General features: G+C 45.9%; 6 protein-coding genes and 1 pseudogene across 7 annotated transcripts, besides 1 other annotated feature; 3 read left to right on the forward strand and 4 right to left on the reverse strand.

Annotated features, from left to right (window-relative positions):
• Positions 1-122: 122 nt before the first annotated feature.
• On the forward strand, positions 123-2,656 carry NCS57_00333800 (Zn(2)-C6 fungal-type domain-containing protein; the record flags this gene model as incomplete). Its single annotated transcript, XM_053053338.1, has 6 exons — positions 123-186; positions 244-280; positions 345-862; positions 934-1,345; positions 1,412-1,933; positions 1,996-2,656. The coding sequence occupies 6 exons, from the start codon at positions 123-125 to the stop codon at positions 2,654-2,656; spliced, it is 2,214 nt and encodes a 737-aa protein (XP_052918584.1).
• Positions 2,657-3,165: 509 nt separating this feature from the next.
• Positions 3,166-4,164, reverse strand: NCS57_00333900 (uncharacterized protein; the record flags this gene model as incomplete). The annotated part of the gene is made up of 1 exon (XM_053053339.1): positions 3,166-4,164. One exon carries the CDS (start codon positions 4,162-4,164, stop codon positions 3,166-3,168), a length of 999 nt encoding a protein of 332 aa, XP_052918585.1.
• Positions 4,165-4,727: 563 nt separating this feature from the next.
• On the forward strand, positions 4,728-6,500 carry NCS57_00334000 (PepX-C domain-containing protein; the record flags this gene model as incomplete). Its single annotated transcript, XM_053053340.1, has 1 exon — positions 4,728-6,500. One exon carries the CDS (start codon positions 4,728-4,730, stop codon positions 6,498-6,500), a length of 1,773 nt encoding a protein of 590 aa, XP_052918586.1.
• A 539-nt stretch (positions 6,501-7,039) lies between these two features.
• Positions 7,040-9,131, reverse strand: NCS57_00334100 (annotated as a pseudogene). Its single transcript has 5 exons — positions 8,866-9,131; positions 8,538-8,800; positions 8,244-8,478; positions 7,198-8,190; positions 7,040-7,133 (listed from the first exon to the last, which is right to left on the reverse strand).
• Positions 7,040-9,131: a sequence feature.
• A 4,415-nt stretch (positions 9,132-13,546) lies between these two features.
• Positions 13,547-15,059, reverse strand: NCS57_00334200 (Oxidoreductase; the record flags this gene model as incomplete). The annotated part of the gene is made up of 7 exons (XM_053053341.1): positions 13,547-13,628; positions 13,683-13,756; positions 13,807-14,221; positions 14,271-14,740; positions 14,798-14,845; positions 14,905-14,949; positions 15,006-15,059. The coding sequence occupies 7 exons, from the start codon at positions 15,057-15,059 to the stop codon at positions 13,547-13,549; spliced, it is 1,188 nt and encodes a 395-aa protein (XP_052918587.1).
• A 325-nt stretch (positions 15,060-15,384) lies between these two features.
• On the forward strand, positions 15,385-16,257 carry NCS57_00334300 (Flavin-Reduct domain-containing protein; the record flags this gene model as incomplete). Its single annotated transcript, XM_053053342.1, has 2 exons — positions 15,385-16,107; positions 16,174-16,257. 2 exons carry the CDS (start codon positions 15,385-15,387, stop codon positions 16,255-16,257), a joined length of 807 nt encoding a protein of 268 aa, XP_052918588.1.
• Positions 16,258-21,448: 5,191 nt separating this feature from the next.
• NCS57_00334400 (uncharacterized protein) lies at positions 21,449-23,405 on the reverse strand (the record flags this gene model as incomplete). The annotated part of the gene is made up of 7 exons (XM_053053343.1): positions 21,449-21,643; positions 21,700-22,007; positions 22,074-22,619; positions 22,674-22,820; positions 22,888-22,991; positions 23,058-23,183; positions 23,239-23,405. 7 exons carry the CDS (start codon positions 23,403-23,405, stop codon positions 21,449-21,451), a joined length of 1,593 nt encoding a protein of 530 aa, XP_052918589.1.
• Positions 23,406-25,076: the final 1,671 nt, after the last annotated feature.

A 25,076-nucleotide genomic window follows, 5' to 3' on the forward strand; every position in this document is an offset into this window, starting at 1 on the left:
ACCCCTCATTCTGACCCTCGCCCTAGGTCGCCACTCCAATTCCGTTTCCCGCAAAATCGCGGACAAATACTTGATAAGGAACTGGGTCTCAGCACATCTTCCTATTTGCAGGCTTCGACACCATGGACGCCCCGCAACACGGCATTGCCAAGCGTAGAAACCGCGCATGCGATGAGTGCGCCCGGCGTAAAATCCGGTGCGGTTCTGGGCGTCCGTGTAACCCCTGCTTGCAGCGAGGTATAGGTCGCTACTGCGACGTGCCCTCATTCACTGGCACTGGGTGAGTTCCCGTATTACCCAGCTCTCAACTTCCTTGGCGAGGGACTTCTAACATTTCTTCTGAGTGATACTTTAGATGTGCATGGTGAAGCACGCCAGCCGCTTCGTGTGCTCCCTCGCGGGACTGATCAGCCCGCTGATCCAGATGTTGCACTACTCTATGAGAGAATTGCTCATCTAGAGGAGCAGTTAGCTCGCCTACAGAAGCGTCCCTCAACCACGCCAGTCGAGCCCACATATCCACCAGTGGTTGGTGTCACGTTCGACATTGAGGAGCTTGATTACTCTATGGAACACCTGAACTTGGGCTTAGCAAGTAATGATAACGACCCAGAGGATGAAACTACCCTATTTTCATATTTGGATTGTCATCTACTCCGATTCTCATTGCCTTCTAGGATCACTAGTACTAGAGTTGTTCGCTTCGTTTTAGACCAGTTGGGTTGGCTTCACTGCGCCTTGAATGCGTCTGAATTCGAAGCTGAGCACGAGAAATTCTGGGATTTGCTCGAGTCTCAGTCTCCTTATCAACAAGAGCCAGGGGCTTCATTCAGCTGTGTATACCTGGCCATCCTCTCGGTGAGTATGTCCGCCATCCTTTTAGGGACAAGAGCTTGTGGGCAGTTGCTGACAGATATGACTCGCTCAAGGTAGGTTTCTACTACATGGATATATCCCATGAAGCTGTGCAGAATTTTGCCTTTTACAATACTGAAGGATCAACCCTTCCTGTACCCAAGACGGATGAAGATCTAGCCATCCTATCGCGCCATTGGTATTGGGCTGTGCTTCAGTCCCTCGAAGACAGTGATTTCCTCGGCAAGCCCAGACTTTCAACAGTTCAAACTATTGCCATCTTAACATTGGTAAACTCGAGCTTTGGACAGAATGATCGGGAGTGGATGTTAATCGGGATTGCTGTCAACATTGCCCGTATCTTGAACATGCATCGACTAGCCAATGAACAGACACTGGCCAAGCGGATATCTGCACTCCCCCAGTGGCGCAGTCTTGCGCAGCGGAACCTCGGTCGTAGACTATGGTGGACGTTGGTCATTTGCGACTGGTGAGTGAGCGTCTGTCCCAAGAGCAGTATAACCAGGGTACGGTTCGGTTAACAGCATTCTTCTAGGATGGGTGTCATGAGCAATCGCCCGACTATACCACAAAATAGCTTCGACACAGTTCTCGATGTCGAAAGCGGTGCTGACGATATTATGACCTGCGAAGTTACCAGCATTTCGAACGAGGCCTTCTCCGATCTGCCTTCGAGCCTTTCTTATCACCAATTGATGGCCAACCTAGCTGGAGTAATCCGTATATACGTCAAATCTGGTCGCAGTTACGCACCCCAAAACTTGATTACAGCCATGCATGAGGTTGAGAAACTGCAAAGCCAATTTCCTGAATGGCCATTGTCGTCTGGGGAATCCAGTGACAATATTGAGGCTACATTCCCTTGGATACCTCTTCAGCAATATTTTGCTCTCCACGCCATCCAATTCATGCGGTTGACAATAGCAAGATTCTTCTTCACTCGGTGGATGAAACGACAGCCGGATCCTGAAGGTCTACATATGAAGGCTTGTAAGGCTGCAGAGATTATTGTGGCACAGAAGAGACAATCTGTACCAACTATCTACCGCAGGAATTGGTTAGTTAATATCTTGCTAGCCTTCTGATGAGCGTCCTCTAATCTTTTCTGATCTTTCATAGGATAGTTTGTGCAGCTACTGTAGCTGCTGGCGTATTCCTCTGTCTCGATCTTCTTTTCTTTAGCACTGGCGAAGATATTACACAGATACGACGTCGAAGAAAGTCAGTACAGATATGCATCGATGCGTTACAAGAGATGGGTTCAACGAATGTGGTATCGTCACGGGGTTCGGCGGTTTTGGATGCTCTTTTGAAAATACACCTGTCTTGGTCTAACACGGCTGTTCCGGACCACGAGTCCTTGAGGCATGTCATTGCTCAAGTCCACCAAGCTCAGGCATTGGCACCAGAGGCAATTACCCAGTGGGAACGCCCTAGAAAGTTTCTACATCCACAGCCAAACTTTTACGGTCCAATGGAGACTACGCCTTCATGGAACCCAACTGTCTCGCCTCAATACGGCCAATTGGGATTGAGTACAAGTGCCCCCTTGTCTAAAGTCACTGCTGAAGGAACAGAACTTGGTACGGAATCACAAAAGGGAGCCGACTCTGACATGCAGTATGCTTGGGATTATTTGATGAGCGCCAGTACTCCTCACCCAACCACATCACGAACCGATAACTCGGAGCTGGAGGAGTTGGAAGATTTCGACAATCCATTTCAGTTCGACGAAACGATGCAGGATATGATGTACCTATCAAATAAAAGTTCACGTTAACTGTGTCTGCACTGGGGCTCACTACGGAAGTTTAGGAATAATTAGAAGATTATGCTTGGATTAGTATATAATGGGAATGCAGTAAAGTATAATGATTTTTTATTTTATTTATTTATTTTTTTTTAAAAAAAATCCTTCAATAGTTGAACAAGTGGTAAGAACATATTTATGTGTTCAAACTAAGGCAATCTTGACCCAAGAGCTATTGTATGGCCTAAAGCGCACTTAGGTATATAAAAATACCCATAGATGTTGTCCTTATACCAAAATAAAGGACTTGTCACAGTAAAATAATTACCTACATATCGCATTTGGCCAAGACAATCACTGGAAAGAATCTCTTCGCGAGTAGCTGAGGAGTTCTGGGTCAAGGATCGGTACTTCTTTTTGTTCCTCGTATTGAGAAATAAACTATCTTAAAGAATGTAATGTGGTGAAGGGGCCTTGTTATCAGCCTATAACATCATTAATGAACGTGTCTCCATCTTCCACTTGGTCTTCAACCACAATCAATATTTCTCCACGCCAGCGAGACGAAGTAGCTGAGAAGTCAGCTTAGGCTTCTCCAGCGGCTCATCTCTCTCGTCGGGGTCAATCTTTCCGTCAACCATAGCCTTGCCGTGCGAGTGCAAGTTACAGTGAGGCCAGTGTGTCGTAGTTTCCCACTTCTTGAAGATCTCACTCTTCTTCTTGCGGTCCTCCTCAGACATAAAGGCAGCGGGCGTGTAGCACGCATATATGATGGTGCGGATCTCGTTGCTTTCAGGAAATCTTGCGAAATGCATGCTGCGGCTGTCCCAAAGAATCAGATCACCTGGCTCGGCGCAGACCTTGATGAGCTCACAGCCCTTCTCTTTGAACCAAGGCAGCTGATTATCCTTGAAGGGGTAGAAGTCATAATGTTTGGCTCCAATACCCTGGGTCCGATCAGGAGGGTTGAGTGAAAAGAACTCATCAAACAGTCGAGAGGAGCCCTTCATGAGAACAAGGCCACCATCATCAGGCCCAGCACGTGACAGGTTGATGATACCCTGTACACAGGACAAGCCCTTGCGCTCCGGAGCCTGATCAACATGAGGCCATGGAGACCAGCTCACATCTTTGCGGTTGGGAAATGTGACGTTGATGGTATCGAAGGAGACGGTGAGTTCGTTGGTTCCCCAAATTTTCTCAAAGGCTTCGAGAACGCCGGGCTCTTGGCGGGCATCCCAGACATACTTTTCGTGAGCAGCACAGTAGTTGAGGTACATGCCTGCCTTGAAGCTTTGAGGCAGGTGACCCTCTGTCCAGGTGAAGGGGTCTTCCAGATCCAAGCCTTTATTGAAGCCTGTGATCCACTCAAGCATCTTTTGTCGATATCCAAGGGCACGATCCTTGGGAATAGCGCCCTTTAAGACAACATAACCATCTCGGAAAAAGTCATCTCGCCAGTCGCCAAAGGTCTGGTCATAATAGTCATCCAAATTGGCCGTGACATGAAGAGGAGGATGAGAAATGGTAGTGGTCATTGTTAAGACGATTCAGTCAATTCTTGCGAAAGGATGATCAAAAAGATTACTGGTTGATTGAGAGGCCAGATTGTGTATGGTATTTTGAATGATCAAAATTGAATCGAAAGTCCATACCTTACCGCGCTTAAGTATAGGTAGGCAGAATGGACGAAGCGTATCAAGTGACATACAAGATTGCAGGCATCGAGATTCATTGTGAGCCTCAACTGACACCAAAGTCGATCAAACCGATGTATTGCTGCTCCGTCCATGTGCTCTCCCCGTTTCCCCGTTCCCCACGGGGAATCCAGAGCCATTTACGTGGGGTTGGGGAAAACCATCGTGACTCCATAAGCTGGTCCGCTCAAGGATCCACCCCCTCTCGGAACAGAGTGAAGTGGGCTGGCTAATTCCGACGGAAGTGACCCAATTATCGCGTTGTTAGCTTCGTCGTGTGCGATATCCCATGACATGAGTTGGAGGTTCATAAGAGACTTAGAAAATCCTGGCTCGGGTTAAGTGCTGTGTAATCAGTCTACAGTTTATTCCTCAGCTATTTCTTTTACCCATCCCTTATCAATATGCCAACCGTTCAACCATTGCAAGTTGCAAATTTGCAAGTCTCTGAGCCCACGATAGGCCACAATGGATACATGGGCTTTAAACCCCGAACAGAGGTGTTACCTAAAGGATGGAACGGCTTCAATTCCAGAGTTCTTTCGGAAGATATAATTGTCCATCACGATTTTGGCATCAAAGTTCGAGATGGTTGTACCTTGTACTGCGATATCTTCCGGCCAGCCAATTCATCAGAGAAGGTTCCGGCAATCGTCTGCTGGAGCCCTTTTGGAAAGAAACACAACGGTATCGGCATGATGAAAAGACTTCCATGGAATTGTGGTATCGCTCCCGGTGACTTGAGCGGTCTTGAAAGATTCGAGGGACCTGATCCCGCCGAATATTGTCCTCGCGGGTTTGCCATTGTCAATGTCGATGCACGTGGAGCAGGCGACTCGGATGGAAGCATCGTCATCATGGGTACTCAAGAGGGCGAGGATGGACACGATGTGATAGAGGGCCTTGCAGTTCAAGACTGGTGTAACGGCAATATTGGTCTGGCTGGCAATTCTCATCTTGGCATTGTCCAATGGTTCATTGCTGCCACTCGTCCACCTTCACTGAAAGCTATTGCCCCATGGGAAGCTTGCGGGGACCTCTATCGCGAACAATTTGTCCGCGGCGGGGCCTGGGATAATGGCTTGTTCGACCTCATTACGCGCCAAGTCATACGGGGCCGCCATGGTCTTGAAGACTTCCGCGAAATGTATCGACGATGCCAAACCATGAATCCATATTGGGAGGATAAGCGAGCCAACATCAAGAACATCAACATTCCTACATATGTTGTGGCCTCTTACTCGACCTTCGTCCATACCATGGGGTCAGTGCGAGGTTGGCTCGATGTCCAGACTAGTGAGAAGTGGCTCCGTTGGGATCCATATCAGGAATGGTATGATCTCTGGTGTGTGGACGAGTCTAAGGAAGAACTGGCCAGGTTTTTCGGATACTATCTCAAAGATCAGAAAGATAATGGGTGGGATAAGACCCCTAAGGTTCGCATGAGCAGCCTTCGCTTCGGTAACCAGGAACCCATCTACCCGATTGAAGAAGAAGATTTTCCTATCCCCAGAACCCAGTACAAGGAGTTCTTTTTTTCCAAGGATAATATTCTTCAATCGGAAGCGCCCGGAACAGAAAGCTTTGTTACATACGACAGCGAGATTGGCGACCCGATAGACTGCGTTCGCTTTCGACATACCTTCAGCTGCAAGACTCGTCTGATGGGCCTGCCCAAAGCAGTAGTTTATATGTCCTGTGATGATCTCGACGATATGATTGTCTACGTTTTGATTCGCAAGCTGGATCGCCAAGGAAAGGAGCTACTAAACCTGAACATTCCTTGGAAAGCCGCGCCATACGATAAGATGGACGACATCCCAGTCAAAGAGCTGAGCAACCTGCTTCTGTACTTTGGCCCTCTAGGTGTACTGAGAGCCAGTCATCGTGAAGTGGATTCAACTCGATCTATTCACCCTCAGTATCCATTCCACACGCATTCCAATGTCCAGAAGATTCCTCCTGGCCAGGTTGTCGAACTTGAGATCGGACTTTGGGCCATGGGAATTGACTTTGAAGAAGGCGAAAGTCTTTCTGTTCAGATCTCTGGACAGTATCCTCTCATAGCAGAATACAAGGAGGCAAAGGCAGCACCGATCGAAGAGCGAAACAAAGGAACTCATAAAGTTCATATTGGAGGCGCTTACCCTAGTCGAATTATTTTGCCATTTGTTTAGATAGATGATTATAGTTACATATAGCAATCGTCATCATTTCCCTTCTTGGAGAAACTCTTTCCAAAGGCACTACTGATTATAAAACAGCATTCTGTTGGAGGGAAAGGCGGCCCGTAAATGTTTGATTAGCATCTTAATCAAGCAGCAGCTGTATAATGATCTTAGAAAGGTAAAAGCACTACAAAAACCAGAAGCATAAGAAGACTCTGAGGCAGAGCAACGTGCTGTATGTACTATTGCATGTGTTTTTGACACATCATCTTGGGACGTTCCTGCTTTTCACAACGGAGTATGGGCCGGAGAGTGTCAAACAGACTCGTATTTACTTGTATCAACACGTGGTACTTTCTCTTTTTACTGCCTCATGTATCAAATAAAGCAATTTAGTGGTAATGGCATAAGAGTTCACATAAAGTCTTCTGAGCTGAGTAGGCTCCTCGAAATTAATTAATCATGACGCTCTTCACAGACAATGTCTGAAGGTACAATGTTCAATTCAACGGTGCGTATCCTAGACAATTTTCTAACCACAGATCATACTAATGCCGTGGAGGAATGACTGGGAGAGTAATGTAGTTTTCATAATGATCCCCAAAGTGTATAAAGTTGGTGCCTGCAAAAACAGATGCCGACCTGGTGTTGCTGTCAGTTATCTCTCATATTCCAAAAATTACTGAAGATGGTGCCGAATACTTACCGGTCCACCACATTTGTATGTTGGAAAAGTCCGCAGCCCTGCGTGTCACCAGAGCTGATCTCGAAGATCAACTTGCCTCCCTTTTCAACCACGACATTGGTTGGCCAGAGCTCGATGTCCACCGGATAAATCTCCTTGTTGGTAACAGGTTGCACATCGCTTGAAAGATACTCCCGCCAAGGTAGCCATGGTCGGTTCTTGGGGTGATCTTCGTTAACTTTGCGCAGGCTTACACGAAGCCATCCCTTGCAAACAGGAACATTATCTCCAGATGAGCCTGTGTAGAAAACCTCTTTGCCCTCAGGAGATAAATGTCGGACTGTAACAAAAACATCAATATCGGGATCCTGAACTGCTTCAGCCGTCTCGACCGAAATATTCAGGTGGGCAACTATATGGCCGGTGATTTCGGTTTCAGTTTCGAACGCCGTTGTGGTGAATTGTACTAGCTGCGGGTCTTTCAATGAGCCGAGAGCTTTGTACGAAACCACTGCATCTTTATTTGTGTCGGAGAAGGATGGCGCCAAACCAAGATCGCTATCCAGATAGTATTTGGTGTACTGAGTTCGTTTGATGGGCCACTCGTTCTCATCACGAATAGGAAATGTCTTCTCTCCTTTGGGGTCGTTGAAGCCAACGTCGCCTTTACGCAAACGTAGACTCACTGGCGGAACCTGTCCGGTAGTCCAGCCTTGATCATCCTGACCCTTCAAGAAAGCGTCAAGGAAACTTCTTTGAACGGCTACCTCCTCGGGATAATAAAACGGGAGATCATGGCGACCAACGATGAAGCGTAAAAACTTGTGCTTGGAGCCAGCCCAAAGGTAGCCTTGCACGTTTCCTCTCAAGTGCAGGAGAATACCTCCCCAGTTCGCGACTGATAGAACGGGAACTTCGATATCTTCCAAGTTGTACTCCTTCGAAGCGTAGTAATCATCATTGCGGAAGCGGTTGCGTTCATTATCGATGTTCTGATCTTGGCAGTTGGCAATGCTGCTTAAGCGGTCAGGCGTTTTCATGTTGACATCACGGGAAGTCAAGCTCACAGTTCATCTTGTGAAAGATCTCCGTCAATGGTATCCTCACCCCATTTATCGCTAGCTCGACCAGGGCGGCCGTATTGGTTTGTGATAACCTGACGGTTCCACCAAAACCGAATGAACTCGTTGGAGAAGATACCACCATGTCGACAGCGGTCACGATAGTAATCAGACATGCCTTCCCATGGAACAATAGCGGCTAAGCCCTTGGGTCGACGGGCCGCAACCCGCCATTGGCTTCCTGCCAAAGAGTCAGTACATATCCGGAGTCCGATTGACCCGCCGTTCAAAATTACTCACCGGCATAATAACTAATTCCCAACAAGCCAACCTTTCCTGATGACCAAGGTTGAGATGCTGCCCACTCAACCACATCAAAGAAGCACTCGCTCGTTCCTCTAGACATGGTGTCAAGTAGACCAGGCGATTGCCCGAGTCCTCGCTCATCGGCACGAACGACTGCGTAGCCATTCTTGGTCCAGAAAGTAGGCTCAGGAGTCTCCCATGCAGCATATTTTGACCGATGTTCATCAGGAACATCACTATAGGACTTGGCATGGAAACTGGGAGATTGATCGTGAGGTTAGTGGTTGCCTTTGGATAGCCAACCTGATGGAGAATTACTTACTCTCCGTACCAGATATCCTTTCCGTAAGGACCATAAGTTACAAGGACAGGGTACTTCTGGCCCTTGTCCGAGTCGATTGGACGATATACGTTGCAACGAATGGGAAGCTCTGAGATTTTCAGAGGTATGCTGACATTCTTCTCGAAGATAAGTCCATTCTCGTCGTCGACTGTGACCTCCCGAAGATCTCGAATATCATTAGGCATGCTGACTGTGGATTTAGTTGTTTTCTTTGAAGTGAATAGTGCTTTTCTTTGGTAATTGGCCTGGAAGTAAAGGATGTCTTGCTTGCTCATATAGCCAGCGACCCACACTCTAGTTCATCCTATCGGAATGCCGGTACTATTTGAGGAAGCCTGTTTCGGCTTTCCGAGCGGGGGTGGCACTACATGCAAAGACCGACGGAGAGCCTGACACATTTTTGATGTTTTCATCGGACCGTGCGCGGAGTCTGGAAGGCCTTGGACGGCTGATTCAACGTGAAGCTAGGCCAGAGCCATCTAGCTACAGAGTCTGGCGCAGTGATGCAACTTTCAGTTCCAGCGGGACCTCTCCCATGCACGTTGAGATTCCAGCGCTCATCTTTGATCGCTAAGTACCGCTTCTAATCGCTCTACTAGCTCTGTTCTCTCCGATATATGGCGACTTTCGTAGCTTGCACGCCAATACTTTCTAAGGTATAAGTAACAGCGACTTGATAATAGCTAGAGTCATGTTCCTGTTAACTATTTGAACGCACCACCTCTCAGTGATATAATTTAGTAATCGTAAATAACATAGTTGAGGCTCTAGGAGTAAGATCTTGCGGCCTCATCTTTTCTCGATTCCAATGGTCAACTGCCAACTTTCTGTATTAATGTGGTTATTGGATTACGTGTGATATGCTCCGTTGTACCAGTTTCGAAAACACTTCCAACATAGTACTCAAATTGACATCAGCACCATGTGGTAAACCTTTGACCTGTGAAGAAGAACTTGGCGACAAATGATTGTGGCCGATCATTATAGAGTAGTGTATAAGATATGTCAAATATAAAAGCGATAACAACTCTGCAACTGCACAGTTTATTCCATCATCTACCATTCTCCCCCAATCTTGTAGCGGGTCAGTTGCGGATACCAATGACCACCAGTGTACTCCCAAGCCCGGACCAAGCCCTGCAGTAACAGACGTGTTAGTCTTGCACCAAGAGCAAGGGACAGGTGTTCTGTTCTTACCGATTGTAGACGGACCCCATTCAGCATCACTGTCACGAATACTAATTCGGCGCGACTCGAGCCATTCGGGCGTTCGGTAAGGTCGAGGTTTCGGTTGATGGGTCTGTAGGGTGGAATCCGCCGGTACTGAGTCGGCCAATTGGCAGGAGAATCAATTGGCTGCGACACAGTTTCGTTCTCCTGTCTGGTTGACACGCATTCTTGTTCGTCTCGCCCTCCGGTCAAATGCATACGGTAATCGTGGAGGGTGGTTTCCAAAGATTCGGTCCCTTCTCCATTCCATTGAACCGTGGTTGTGATAGACATGATTTGCAAGTCTGTGTACGGATACGGGCTGGGTTCAGTGAAGGCCAAAAGAAATTCAAGCAATGGTAATGAGAGAGATAGGTCAAGTTGAAGGAACTAGATGAGGAGAAAAAGCATCAAGGAAAGAACGTGAATCGTGAATCCGGACTCGATTCGTCGCATGAGGTCTTAACTGGACGCTAGACCAACACTGGGCATCATACCGGTTTCCCCCCACCCCCACTTCTTCCGACCTTCGCAGTCCCGTGAAGTCACCGGAGGCAACGTCGGGGGATCTCCGAACTCCGAGCCCTTTATGCGGAACCGGGTTTATTAAAGCATGGAAAGATGAGATCAAAGTATGAGTGTCTTCAATGAACAACGGCCAGGTCTAATTCATAATTCGGATTTACTCTTTGTTGCCGATAACGTTATTATTCGAGCCCCAAAAGATGGTAGCTCCAGCCCAAGACTCCATCGGTGAAGCCGTACTAGAGAGATTGGTCGCTTGTTCAGTTGATCAAAGGCTTCACAATGTACGTTATCGCCAAAGGCAGTTACATCTCCTCCACCAATTTCTGCGTCAACATTCGACCGAGATCTGCGATTTGATCATCCAAGATTCGGGCCATACACATGAAGAAAGCTGGCTTGAGTTGTCATTGACGCTCATCACGATCAACGAATTGTATGAGCAGCTCGATTTCGATGATGCTCTGAGGCGCGAATACACAGTTAGCCGTAATGAGAGCTATATCAACTGCCGAGCCCCCCATGGCATTGTTCTTATTCGCCCAGGATCATATACCATATTCTACTCAATCCTTTCTGCTACTGCTGCTGCATTGGCCGCGGGGAATTGCGTCGCTGTTCAGGTAAGATATTGCTACCATTCTAAGTGAAATACTAATTCCTAAGCTCTTGAAGACAGCAAATAAGCCAAATGCTCTAATATCATTTTTGACGGAGCATTTCAAGGTTCTAGACCCCGACGTGTTTGCCATTCTGACAGCTGCACCCGAACCAGCCCTGCTCTCGCAATGCTTCATCGTTGACCAAGCCGACCTAGATGGTCATAAAAGTGGGGTTCTGCACCCTGAGCAGCTGCCGTACACAATTGCCGTGGTAGACAGAACTGCTGATGTTACCAAAGCAGCCCAAGCACTATGTACGGCAAGCTTCTCATTCAAGGGCAAATCACCATATTCTCCGGACTTGGTTATTGTCAATGAATGGATCATGGAGGCTTTTCTACAAGCTTGCATACGAGAACTAGGTGACGATCCAGGCAACCTGGAGAACGTAGAATCGCTATTAAAAGCTGGAAGCCAATCTTCCGCAAATGGAGACATAATTATCCTCAGGAACAGCGACTCAAAATTTGTCTACGATACATCAGGGTTAGAATGCCCCGAGACTTTCTTGTTGCTCTTGTCAATTGTACTGATTGTTTGGCAGAAACAAGGTCGCAAAATCACCCGGAGGCTCGCTTCATGTCTTCGCAAGCACGGGTCTAATCGCAAGTGCCACAACAGCTTCACAGTAGTCAGTTTGCCCAGACCCGAAATACCCCCTGCCATATCTCACATCGTCGTCAGTGGTACACTCCTTGCCGGTTATTATTTTGGTGATACCAAGACATGCAAGTTTTTGCATCAATCACTTAACGCCAAGATGGCATGCGTCAACAACATACCTCTAAGCGTTCTTGGTAAGATGGAATCTTCACCACCCCATTCATTGTCTCACTAGCCTGCTAACACAGAGATTTTAGTCGGACCTGTTAGGCCAGAGACAGCATCAAGTCCCACCCATATTGATCTCTGCTATAACCTTGACTTCATGTCAAAGCCAATCCCAGTCTCTGTTTCAACGTCCAAGGATGCGAATCTTCTTCCAATAAAGGCTAGTGACTTTGGTCCCAAAGGATTGAAGTTGGGCCAGCAACGAGAATCACTTCAGCAGCTTAGTATGCAACCCTTGCGCGCCATCCAACAACATTCCGGCAGTGGGTCAGGATTTTTTGATCAGGGTATTTTGACTGGACTCGTCGCATTTGTGTTGCCGTCTGTTGTTGCATTGGGCTGGATTGTATTTCAAGGAGTCAAATATCTTTGGGCATTGTATTAAATCTTTTCATGGTCTTGTTTCTCAACACTATTGCGAGAATACTAGTATTGCTACTAATCCCTTCTTGTGCCTAAGTGATATTGTCTATTACAAATCCCATCATCATATAATGTTTCAAATACCCGCTAATTAGCCACTCATAGACATTCATGTCGTCGAACCAAAGCCAAGAAGATGTACGATCCACCACAGACCCAGTGATCCGAAGTCCAGGTTCCTCCAAGCCTACCTTGGCGCGCCATGGCAGAGCCCACTCCGCTGATACCGGCCAGATCGGACAGCAATAGTGAAAACTGTAGAATCCCCCATACTGTGATATCTTTGAAATATCGTGTAATAGCGGCGGAAAGGAAAGCAACTACTGAAGCAAGGCCGCCGCTACGGTGGAAGAGAAAGGCTTGTTCTGGATCGTACTTTGAGTTAGGGGCCATTGAGGGCGCCAGTTGGATTAGTGAAGTTGTTACGGTTGTGATCTCTTAGGTCACGGAAAGCTAGGTAGGCAAAATGGTTGTATTGTACTGAAGCTTGCTAGAATCAGAATGATGGCAGCCGTGGCGAAAGACAAAGGATTCCTTTATGATACCCCGCCGAAAGGCCTGAGGCACGTGAGTCCGTTGATACGCGGGTCCGAACAAAGTTGCGTAATAGAAGTTGAGATATGCTCCTCCAACGGCAGTGACTAGATCGATCCATTTGAGAAAGAAGGTGTGGAATTTGAAGGTTTTGCTGTCCATAGCTGACATAATTCTTGTGAGAATATGGGGGAGGTCGTTTAGTTGTTGTTCTTAACGCGTAGATGAAATGCTTAATTGAATAGTTCTCTCATCATCGTTTCTGGACACTTGGATACCTTATATAAAGAGAGCACAGTCAGTAGTTCATTCATTGGGCTGTAAGAGCTAGGATATTGGTAAATAGTTCGTCTGATCAATTTTGGTTGTTTGGACTTCGGTAATCTCCAAAGTCCGTCAGTCATCGCAAGGTTCAAATATGTCCAACGCAATTGTAAACCGACTCTATTTATGAGTAGCTCAGTGAAAGCTGTCTTCTATAGGAAATATTCTTCGGGGTCTTTGACCTCAATTCCTCGCCTGATCCAGACTCTATCAATACCCATATCATCAAGGCCACTATCCAATATTAGCTGAATATATCATTGAACTATATCTGGAGAAGCCACATACTCATCTTTCATGGTGATAACCGGTTCTAGGCGACCCTCTGAAGGGTTTGGGTTACGAAAGATGACACTTTGTTTCTAAAAGGGACGTCAGGACTTTCCGTGTTGTGTAACACTTGGCAACATACCAAACCCAATGTCAGATGAATACCAGGAGGTGTGACCGTTATCTTGTCATTAGGCTCGTTACCATTGATGGCTGAAACAATGTTTTTGGCGACACATTCGGCTTGAGCCACGCCTGGTCGGGCTGCCTTTCGAGCACCAGTATCTGCTACGTCTCCCACAGCGTAGATATTCGCATATTGAGCAGCGTCAAGTTGAAGCGTGGGCTTTACTCGGAGGAAACCGTTGGCGGGATTAATAAGAGTCCCAGGTTCCACGGTCAGTCCGTCGAGAAATTCTGTATTCGGCACTTGCCCAACGGCGGGGATTATAAGGTCTGGAACCAAAGTTTTGCCGTGCTCAGTCCTTAACATAGGGGAATTTCCGCTGGTTCCTGTGTTAGTCGAAGTTGTGGCAACTCGACAGCCGAGTATGAGGCTGTCCATATGTCAATACCTTAGCTTATAGTAGAAAGATGCTCTCTCACCTGACTCCGAGCTCCTTGAATCTTTTTTTAATAAGTGCGTCTAAATCTTGGTGGAAACCTGGCATCAGTTGTTGTCGAGAATGCGCCAAGATAACATCCTTTTCCGGATATAATTCCTTGATATCTGCGGCTATTTGCACGCCATTAGCGCCTCCTCCCACAATGAGGATTGATTGAGCTTCTGCAACACGCTTCTGATAGGCCTGCAGGTAGTTAATTGCATTTGGCTTGTCGTCGCTCGGCATATCGAAAGGAGCTGGTCGTTTGGTTCCAGTAGCAATCACTAGGTAGTCGAATGGGATCTCTCTGGAATTCTGCCACTCCCGATCAAGAAACAATTGATTTGCCAAGACGGCCGTAGCTCGTGCCTTGACAACAGCATGGGATTCGGGGTTTTTGGAGCCTGCAAAGATGTTGGAATAAGGAATGAAAGCCTTGTGCTCATGTGATGGTAAAACAGCAAAACGTGGCTATTAATTTATGAGAATCAGTGACAATCGTCTGACAATGATAACATCGCCACTCACAAATGCAAATAAATGATGGAAATGGCTATGTGGCTCCACGAGGAGGATCTAATACCACGAAGTCAATATGAAACAACGCTTCACAACATCTTCTTATGGTTGCTTACCCGATGTGTAGCTGGCAAAACGCTAGCAAGAGCTTTCGTGGTAGCCTGTCGTAGTAAGCCTACTTGTGAGTGCAAAACAACAAAGCACAAGGATGACCTACTAATCCTACGTAAGAGCCACCTAGGACAACAACTGTTTTCAAATTGGTAGACATGATGGATTTGGATGTGCAAACGATATGGAATCAGGAAGTGAATGTCCCCAAGCCTTTCGAGTGCAGATGTAGGTTTTGACTTGATAACACGGCTTCTCCATGGCTTCAACTGACTAGACCGGACTTCCGAGTGGGGGGCCCACTTCCGGAAACCCCCCGGGTCACCAGTTGTGAATAAAAACTTCTTATATCTGGGTAGATGGATAAGGTAGGAAGCAGATAATGCTTTTGGTATTACCAGGTCTTTTACTGCATTGCATTATTGCGTTTCAGACTCTTACTACTACATCAAACTAAATTCGTTGGTTTTTACCTTACAATCATCATGGTAGAACCGATCAAACGCAACCCCCACCCGGATTTCCAACAAGTCGAGGCTTCTGGGCCGGATTGGGACCCATCTAAAAGTTTCCGATACACCAAGACGGCAGACCCGAACTGGAAAGCAGGAGACGGCTCTAACGGCTTGGACCCTAACATGAATATGGTGCCTCATGTGGCTATCGACCCTTACGAAGCTGACCGGCCAGCTGCTTTCAATTACAAGATACTCATCTCGTCTATAGTGCCTCGGCCTATCGCATTCATCAGCACATGCAGCGCCGATGGTACGTCGACTAATCTTGCACCGTTCAGCTATTTTAACATGATCAACCACGATCCGCCGTTGTTCATCGTGGGATTCGTGGGCAGCATCGAGCATGCCAAAGACACACTACGAAACATTGTGGAGTCCGGTGAATGTGTCATCAATATTATTTCCGAGGGGTTTGCCGAAGCCGCCAATGCAACAAGTGCCAGTGCCCCATATGGCGTTTCGGAATGGGATCTGAGTGGGCTGACGCTGGTCCATGACTGTGAAACGGTCCGTCCAGCACGGGTCGGGGAAGCAGTCGTGAGCATTGAGGCCAAGTTGGATATGTTCAAGGAATACAGCAGCCGGAATACTTCAGGGAAAAAGACAGGGACAATGGTGGTGCTAGAGGGGACACGATTTTGGATACGACAGGACGCCCTAAATCCCGAAAAGAGTCTTGTTGACCCGGCGGTACGTATGCATAGTCATTTGTTGCTGTTCTCGTCGGAATGATTGCTAACACGGCAACTTATTCAGGTTCTCCGACCGATCAGCCGGCTAGGCGGCATCACCTACGAACGTGTCGCAGAAGCTTTTGAGGCTTTGAGGCCGGCGATATAGCGGAGGTACTACCATTATCATCGTCTCCGAGATCTGTGGAATGCTCCCCGAGAGGAGGACCTTCATCGGACCGAATGGGGGCGGGGAACGGTCCGACCTGTCGCTACGCCGAACTAGCGGCGCAAGATTGGAATACTCGACCACTGCTGGAAGGAAGACGGATCACTACCTATGAAGTTAAATTCGATTCTTATAACAATCAAGATCAGTATCAGTCATGGCTCAGCCCTAGTGCTACATACCAAAATCAACTTTAGTAGAGTTGATTTATTTTGCCCCACTTCACAGGGGGTAGAGTTGATTTTCAGAAAATCACTCGACAGGTCGACAGGGGGGGTACAGTTGATATTTACCAGGGGTAGAGTTCATTTAAGCAAGGGGGTAGAGTTGAATTTATGATTAGCCATAAACCTTGCCATCTAATCGAGGCGCGTCATACGCGAGGAACGCTGGTGCGCGTCGCGTAAGGCTCGTTATAATTTATTAGTATTTTAAGCAACCGCAGTTAGAAAGAAGTTAGAATCTTTAACTATGGTATTTTATCTTTTTGATCACCACTGCGCCACGACGATGAGTTCTATTATAGAACGAGGCTCGTCTAGTGCTATCTACCTGTTTATTCTACTTCATGAATATAAACTCCTTGTGTGCTAGTTGTGCTAATTTGGGTATATTATAGATGAAGTTGCCACGCACTTGCGAATACGATATCACGACATAGACCCGGAAGGTCGGCATAAGATAGTAGAAACCATATAAAAATTGCCCCATGTATTACGAAATCAGTCTCAACTGGATCAGTTGCAGTATCCACCACTGATAATCGAGCCTATTGCTTGTCTTGGCGCACTGAAGCCGGATGGACTAAAGTGTCGAGCATACGGCCATATCATACGTCAGGTTTAGAAAATTCAAGCTTATTATGCCAAATCCTATTAATGGGTCAATCTAAGGTACAGAGGACGACTATTAAAGGGATGCCTAATACCTCCTACTAAACTGCCGTGGATTAAAAATATCACATGCTAATGCTTTTTCCCTTCCAGGGCAGGCAATAGATGGTTTAAAGTTAGTTAAAATACTAGTCGGCAGAGAAAGAAGAAGAAGAAGTCATAAGCGAAGCTAGCTTCCTTAAAGCCGTAGGCGACGATTTAAAGTCTTCCCCTAGAAGCGTCCGTCTACCTAAGATAGATATTAGAACGAGAAGAGGGATACTAGGACGCCATGAATTAGCCATATATAACCAGTAAGGATTCAGGCAATGAAACTTTCGTAGCTATAAGTCTCTAGTTAGAGAGAACTTAATGGCCCTCTATATACTAAAATGCTCGGCGAGATATATTATGGGCGTTAGCTAGACTACTAAACCGGCAATCCCTGACGATAGACTATATTTTGGGTTAGGGAACCCTTAAGGGCGACGCAGACTTTATAAGCCCACATGAGGACGAATAGAAGATATCGTGTATTATTAGAGCATTGGACTCGGTCATAGATCGTTGCGAAGATATGGTTCGCTATACTAGCTATACCCTTCTCTACTAGCTACTCAGCTCACGGCTTCAAAGTCGTCAGGAAATACCCTTTAGTCTCGCGGCAGAGAGGAATAGCGAGCTTAGATATAAGCGGATTAAGAAACAATTCTTAGCCTTCACTTTTCGGACGTACCGAATGCTAAGCAATGCTCGATAAGAAATAGCAAACATTAAGCTGACTTTGATACTCTCTACTCGACTAGAGCAGATTTAGAATTATAGAGTCTGGGACCTATTTGATACGTCAAAGGGGCTCTGGCCTGGGATGGAAAGTCAGAGTTATGGTGGCATTGGAGAAATACTTGAAACACTTGATGGTGCTCCTATTAGTGATGATCAATCCAACAGGGGCACATGCGATATGTTGCAGGATGGAGAAGGGATACACGGTGATAGACAAGATGAAGAGGAGGATAACGGTGATAATAATGACGACGTGGAGGACTAGGAGCTCGAAGACGACGAGGATGACTACGATGATGATCCTAGCTATGATAGCGACCTTATCGGAACCAACAAAGAGCCCCACTCAGAACCGCTTATCAGAGTGGAGGGCAAGTCTTCCAAGCTAGCATTCGACGAGTTCCTTGAGCTTCTGTTCCAACTATGTCTCACGCTATGCACCGAGACATTCATCGATGGATAGCCGGGCTCTATGTTGTTGGTATACTTTAGTGGGGTTCTTAGGTTCTCTGGAGACTATCGCAAATTCCTACTTACCCGGCAGTACTGCCCCCAACTGTTAGGAATTATCTATATCTAGCGCATATTACTTCTAGAGCGTGTATTACCGCTACGTCTATATCCCATTATCGGCATTCCGTAGCGGCCGCGGACGGAGTAGCTCGAGACCTTAAATAAAATTCGAGAAAAGTATATAGTTTTAGGCTTGTAATCCCTCGTCGCAGAGCTAGTGAGCCTTTGAGACTTTGGCCACTGTGTTGCCTGCACCGAGCTACTATTGATCCTCTTTTACTAGAGTAGTGACGGCGAAATAGTCTCTAATGGAACTCTGAAGCTAATAATAAGGGAATTTCGTAAACTCCTAGAATACTTTATCTCACGGGCGGAAGCACTATATAATAGTCTTATATTTGGTATTAAACCTGACATCGACTTCTTAAAGATTAAAGACGACATAGCTAGTTTAGAAAGCGGCTATTACTTCGTAGAGCACCCGGGGAATGGCCTTAAATTAGTATACCTAGATCTACTTGTCTAAGCTTATACTTTAAGTAAAAATAGACTTATTAGGGGCGGCACCTAGAAGTAGTATGCCGTCGTATTATACTTGAAATAAGTGGCCGAGATGGAGGAGTAGGTCGCCGGTGGTCTTTATACCGCGTGTGGTTAGACTCCGCGAGTGCGTAAACTCTTTAGTCTTGAATATGAAAACGGTCTAAGCATGACTTATGGGGTATACGTCTGGGTATATTATATAGTATATATTATCCGCTATCATAAAGCGAAGCGACTAATGAATCGCGAGTTCTATGTGGTCTGCTTTCTGCCGGTTAGGCTGGGCCGTGTTTTATACTTATATCTTATTTATATCTAAAAGCTGGCTAATTTGCTGCGATGGGAGTAGGTTAGGTATATCGAAAGCTACTAGGAACGCATACAAATGTGACTACTCTTTCACAGTAACGGAAAAGCATAGCCCACTTCTCGCCTTATAGATATTCTTACTAAGGCCACTTTGGAAGTTTAGCAGCAGGCGGTTAATATTCGTCTATATCGCTAACTAGTAATAGTAGTCACCGAGAAGTACGTCCGTGAAGTATATACCCCATTTAATAGATACGATGACTATAGCCGCGATGCTAATATCAACGTCGTATTTACTTAGCAAAGTAGATATCGCCCACTGTAGCGTGGGATCATATATGGACTTAATAGGGCATACCCTTTCTGGCTTTAACCACCGCTACTGCGTGCTTATGAGTGGACCTCGACCCGTTGGCACGAATTCCTTTATTAAGTAAGTAAGAAGCTATCTTTATTATCTTAATAGTCGCCTACCACCTTTGAATCGCTCACTATATGCCATAAGCGAACAATCACCGATACTTCGCTAGACTCTGTGTCTGCCATAGACCAAATTTATCTATCTAAGCGACTAAGAGGATAGGAAATTATCGGATTACTAGTAGAGCGGAGTTTAGGATCTATGCCGGCACTGGAACTAGAAGACGAGGGTGGCGAAGTCTTATTTCCGCCGGATGACGAATCCTCTTATGCTGCTCCATGACTTCTTGAAAGAGAAAATCCCGCATGGATAGACTGCGTTCTCTGCGTCCTTGATGAGCACTAGATTCTTATTTATCTCCTCTGCAAGTTTGTAATCGGGCCGGGCAAGAGCATTGTCTAGCACTTCTGCAAAATGCACTGATTTAAAGGCGACGAGCTTTAGCTAGTAATCTCTTTCTGCAGTAGCAGATCTTTCTAAGATCCGACGAGCTTCAGCGAGTAATCTCTTTCTGCAGTGGCAGATCTTTCTAAGATCCGACTACGGTGCCGCTGCCAAATCACTAAAGCAAGCCCATCCCTGAGCTACCAAGATTGAGAGGGTATAGCTACGAGAGTTGCGAGTATTTAACTATAAACCGTAAAAATATCCTTAGCTACTATAGTTAACTTAAGTATGAAGCTTAATAGGCTGGTGAAAGAGGATAGAAGGATATTACTATTTAAACGTTTGCAAAGGGTAAATATGCGCGCTATTGGATTGTGGAAGAGTAGAGCAATTTATATGTTTGGATGGAATATGAAGAGGGTAAAATTGCTATCGGTCTTTTTCATAGTAAATTTATATGTATCTTATATTCTTATTATATGTAGTAGGGGCCCCTGATGATTGGATGACTGGCTGAACTTGTGCGGCATGGGTTAGGGGTTTTTAGCTCGGGGCTAACTTAAGGTTCAAGGGGTTTGACGTCGCGTCTGGGTTGTTAAAGAGAAAAAGGGGACATCATATCCATTTAAATTTAAATTTAATCGATCAGGCATGCATGCATGTATGCACGAGATGGGGCGCTGGCAGCACGCGTTTAAAAGGGGATGGTGTTAACACTGCTTTGCAGAACCTCCACCACCACCACCACCATTAATCATCATCATCATCCACCTCCTGGCAATTCTACACCCCGTCATGTGCCTTATGCATGAAGCCATCGGGTCAGTCGAAATTGTCCTTTTGAGTTTCGCGGTCAATACGCTAGCCTATTTTGGACTTAGTGCTCAAAACCTCTAGCCAACCAGAATTTAGCGGTCACACTCTAACTTCATTTGATTTTCGCGGTCGCGCACTAGCCTAATCAGGATTTCGCGGTTAACTCAGGGGCAAGCTCATCTCATCAAGCTGTAGGAACTTCAAGACGGTCCAAGTCAATCATTACAATACTTCATGTTATCAATCGTGTGTATCTGAATCGTTATGGTTATACGTGCCCTGTGGTTAATCACAGGGAGTATTAAATATTGTCGTTCAGTTGACGCAGCTTAGTCACAAGTGGAAGGCTTGCTAGAAAGTGTTGTATTTATAAGAGCGTCCCGTCATACTGCAAACTTGTCTAAAGAAAGGAATGGACTATCAGGTGGTTCCAACTCTCAACGACGCAAGTGGCGACCAAATCCCTGGTCTGTCGCAAACGCAATTAAAGATCATTGCGCTCGGTATTGCGCACATGTTCCGAGGTCTCAATGACAGACTGCTTCTCAGTGTCTTTGTAGTCGACTTGTGCGACATTAGCGTCATCGCCATCGAAGATTCTCGCGATCTCTTCAAGAGTCGGGCCCTTGGTTTCGATATAGAAGAAGTAAACGAAGACGAGCTCGACCGCGATCCAAACCTATTTCTTCATTAACCTTTCGAAGACCGGCTTCGGACAAAGGAAGCGGGACTTACAGTGTAGAAGCACCAAAAGTTCCAGTTGTTGGGAAGGTTCTCGAGAGCGATGGGATTGGTCTGGTTGCCGATGGTGAGAGCAACTTGGATGAAGAAGTTCATGATCATGAGGCCACGAGCACGGAGTCTGAATGGGCAGATTTCAAGAGCGTAGGCGACAATGAGACCGGACCAGGCAATGGAGTAGCAGACGTCGAAGAGCCAGATGAGGGCAATCTGGGGGTATCCAAGGCGCTTAATCTCCGTCTCACCGGTGGCTTCGAAGCGAGCGGCAACAATTGTCCAGGCCAAGAAGAACAACATCATACCTAAGCGTACCAAAGTTAGCTACGTTTCTCCTAGGCAAGGGTTAGGCAAAAGAGATTTCTACTTACCGACAGTAGCAGTAAGGAAGAGTGGGCGACGACCGAAGCGATCAATTCCCATCGAGCAGCCAATAGCAACGAAAAGCTTCAGCATGTTCTCTCCGCCGTTCAATCCGGTCTTTTGGGCTTGGTCCTTGATTCCAGCGCCCTCGTAGATAATGTTGGAATAGTTGCTGATCAAAGCGTTACCAGAGTACTGCGAGATGATACCTAGGGAGACCAGGAGCATGAGACGGTAACGGTTGCCCCTAGTTCGAAGGAAATCAAGGTAGCTGCCGTTCTTCTGGGCCTGGTACTCAAGGGCGATGGTTTCCTTAATTTCGTTGTACTCGAACTGCACAGTTGCATTATTGACATCGCCGTTGGCATGATACTTTGCGAGGATGCCAAGGGCTTGCTCATGACGTTCGTGAGCCATGAGCCAACGAGGGGATTCAGGAATCCACCAAATGAAGCAGATCTGAATCAAAGATGGTGCGGCTTGGATCAAGGTGATGGATCGCCACGACCAGTCGCTGCTAATGTTGATCGTACCAAGACCGATGAAAGCGCAGACTATAGGATCTATATCAGCAGGTGTCAGATCTAAACTCTTATCTGTTTACTCACGTGTGGCACCAAGATTCCAGAGGCAGTTATAGATGGCAGTGACGATCGCACGGTGCTGAGGGTGGCAGATCTCTGTGAGCAGAACAGGGCAAGATAACTGGGCCAAAGAGTTTCCGAAACCCACGAGGAATCGACCGCCAAGGTACACTGTCAAGGGTTTAGCAGCTCTTGCTCGATAGAGTAGATTACGTTGTATTCAGAGTTGGTGACGTACTGCCAAAGCCATTAGTGAAGGCGGAAAGGAAAGCACCAAGGATCATGACAAGACATCCCACGGTGATGGGGATCTTACGACCAAAGTGATCGGCCATGAAGGGACTATCCGAAGCAAAGTTAGTTTTGGTGGGTCTGCAGATTGCAACCCCGCAAATAAGAACAACGTACGCGAATGGGAAACTGGAGATGCTACCAATCTGGTAGATAGAGTTGAGAATGCCAAGCTTCGAGCCTGTGGGGTGACCAAAGTAATCCTGCCAATCGTCCATGGTCTGAGAAGTGTTCAACATGGAGCTTGAGGTTTCTTATTAGCCTCAACCTTTAGTCTCCCAGCCTAGAGATCGCTTACCCATCGTAACCAGTGGTAGCAGAGCAGACACAGAGAATAGCGGCGTAGAAGTACAGCACGCGCATTCCAGGATCAGTCCACCATTTGACCTTGGCGAGCTGAGGGGCCTCGGCCTGAGCTACGGCGAGGTCCTGTTTGGTAGTCGAAGTACCGACGGCGAAAGGCATCGTGAACGAGGTGGTCGATCTCAGACGATTGACTGTGTGGGGGGCACAGGATGGGGGTAGGACAAGAGACTATACAGGGGCAAGGTAGTGGCCAGTCTTCTGCTGATAGCCCTTGGGAGAGATGGCTGTTCTCCGAAATCGAATTCGGAGATACAGGTTGCACAATTGGATTCTGGAAGCCGCGATACAATACGAAATATTGACGGGAGCACCAAGGAGCGTTAAGCATGATTTAAATATCAAGTGTGAAAGGTATATTAACCTATTAACCGGGGACCTCCAATTACCCCAGTCACCTAGCCCTTATAGCCTAAACAGCCCAGCCTATTACGACAGCTACCCCGGGTATTTCCCCATGGTGTGGTCTGTAGGGGCCCCCTCTTACGGTTAGCTCACTTAAATAGAGGGAGATGTAAGAGCCACATGATTCGACGGCCCGGCAGCCGAAGGAATCTGCCTGGTGTCGCCCAACTGTTACGGCACTAGCCCCCGCAAACCCGCACACGGGCTGTTCAACCCCAGACCCATCCGCCCACCAAGTGCACATAGCTGTTCAGCCTCACCTTATTAATAGTTGTGAGATAGTGGGCCTCAATGGCTGGATTAGGGTGAAAATCATAGATAGAAGGTAGGTCTGTATTATGCGTAAGACTTCAACTTGCGGAGTCCTCTGCGAGAGCTCCCCGGCGGACTTCCCTATTGGAGTGGGGTCACGTGCCCTCGGCCCGAGGATAAGCCGATTTGTCGGCGTCATCCCGTTTCGGATCCACTTTCTTATAATAGTATGCCTTCTATTGTACCAGGTGGCCAATAAGGTCTTAGTTGTTAGGTATTTCGGTTAGCATAGCCGTTAGCCCGAGCTACGGGTTGCACCTCTGCTCCGGACTTATGGCCTAATCCTTATATATAATCCTGATATAGACTAGATACTAGCTAACCCTGATTAGGCCTAGCCTACTTATATAAAGTAATATTAGTAGTAATAGATTAAGCTAGCCTTACTTATATAAATTAACTACTAATAGACCTTAGCTAACCTTAATTAAGACTAATAGTAAGATCTTAATTATACCTAATTTATATTTTATTATTCCTCTCTTACTTACTTTTATTTTAATCTTTACTTTAAAAAGTATTTATATAAATCCTTTTAAAACTTAGAAAAAAATATATTATTAATTAATTTACTATTAATATATATTTTAATAAAGATATTTAAAGAGATAACTTAGCCCTTTATTTCTTAAAGCCTTAGCTCTTTTACTAGCTTTACTATTATATTCTTATTTTTATATTATTATAGCTAATATATCCTATAGATATGTAATTAGGAAAAGGACCTACTATACTAACTAATTACTATAAGATTAACTAGGATTATACTAAGAAAATATAATCCTATTATAATCCCTAGTAGGCTTATAGCTAGATTATAACTAATACTCTATAAACTATTATAAGCTACCTTAATTACCTTAGTATATAAGATATATTTATTAATACTTTTTTATATAATAATTACCTTAGCTATTAATATAACTTAGTTATACTTAATAGCCTTAAATATATTATTAGATATAATTTATATTTTTTATTTAAGATAATATTAATAACACCTTATTAATATAAACCTAATATAATTAGTTTATTTCTTAAGAAAGATATAATTAT

The sequence above is a fragment of the Fusarium keratoplasticum genome, chromosome 2 (assembly GCF_025433545.1).
Source record: "Fusarium keratoplasticum isolate Fu6.1 chromosome 2, whole genome shotgun sequence".
Lineage (NCBI taxonomy): Eukaryota > Fungi > Ascomycota > Sordariomycetes > Hypocreales > Nectriaceae > Fusarium > Fusarium keratoplasticum.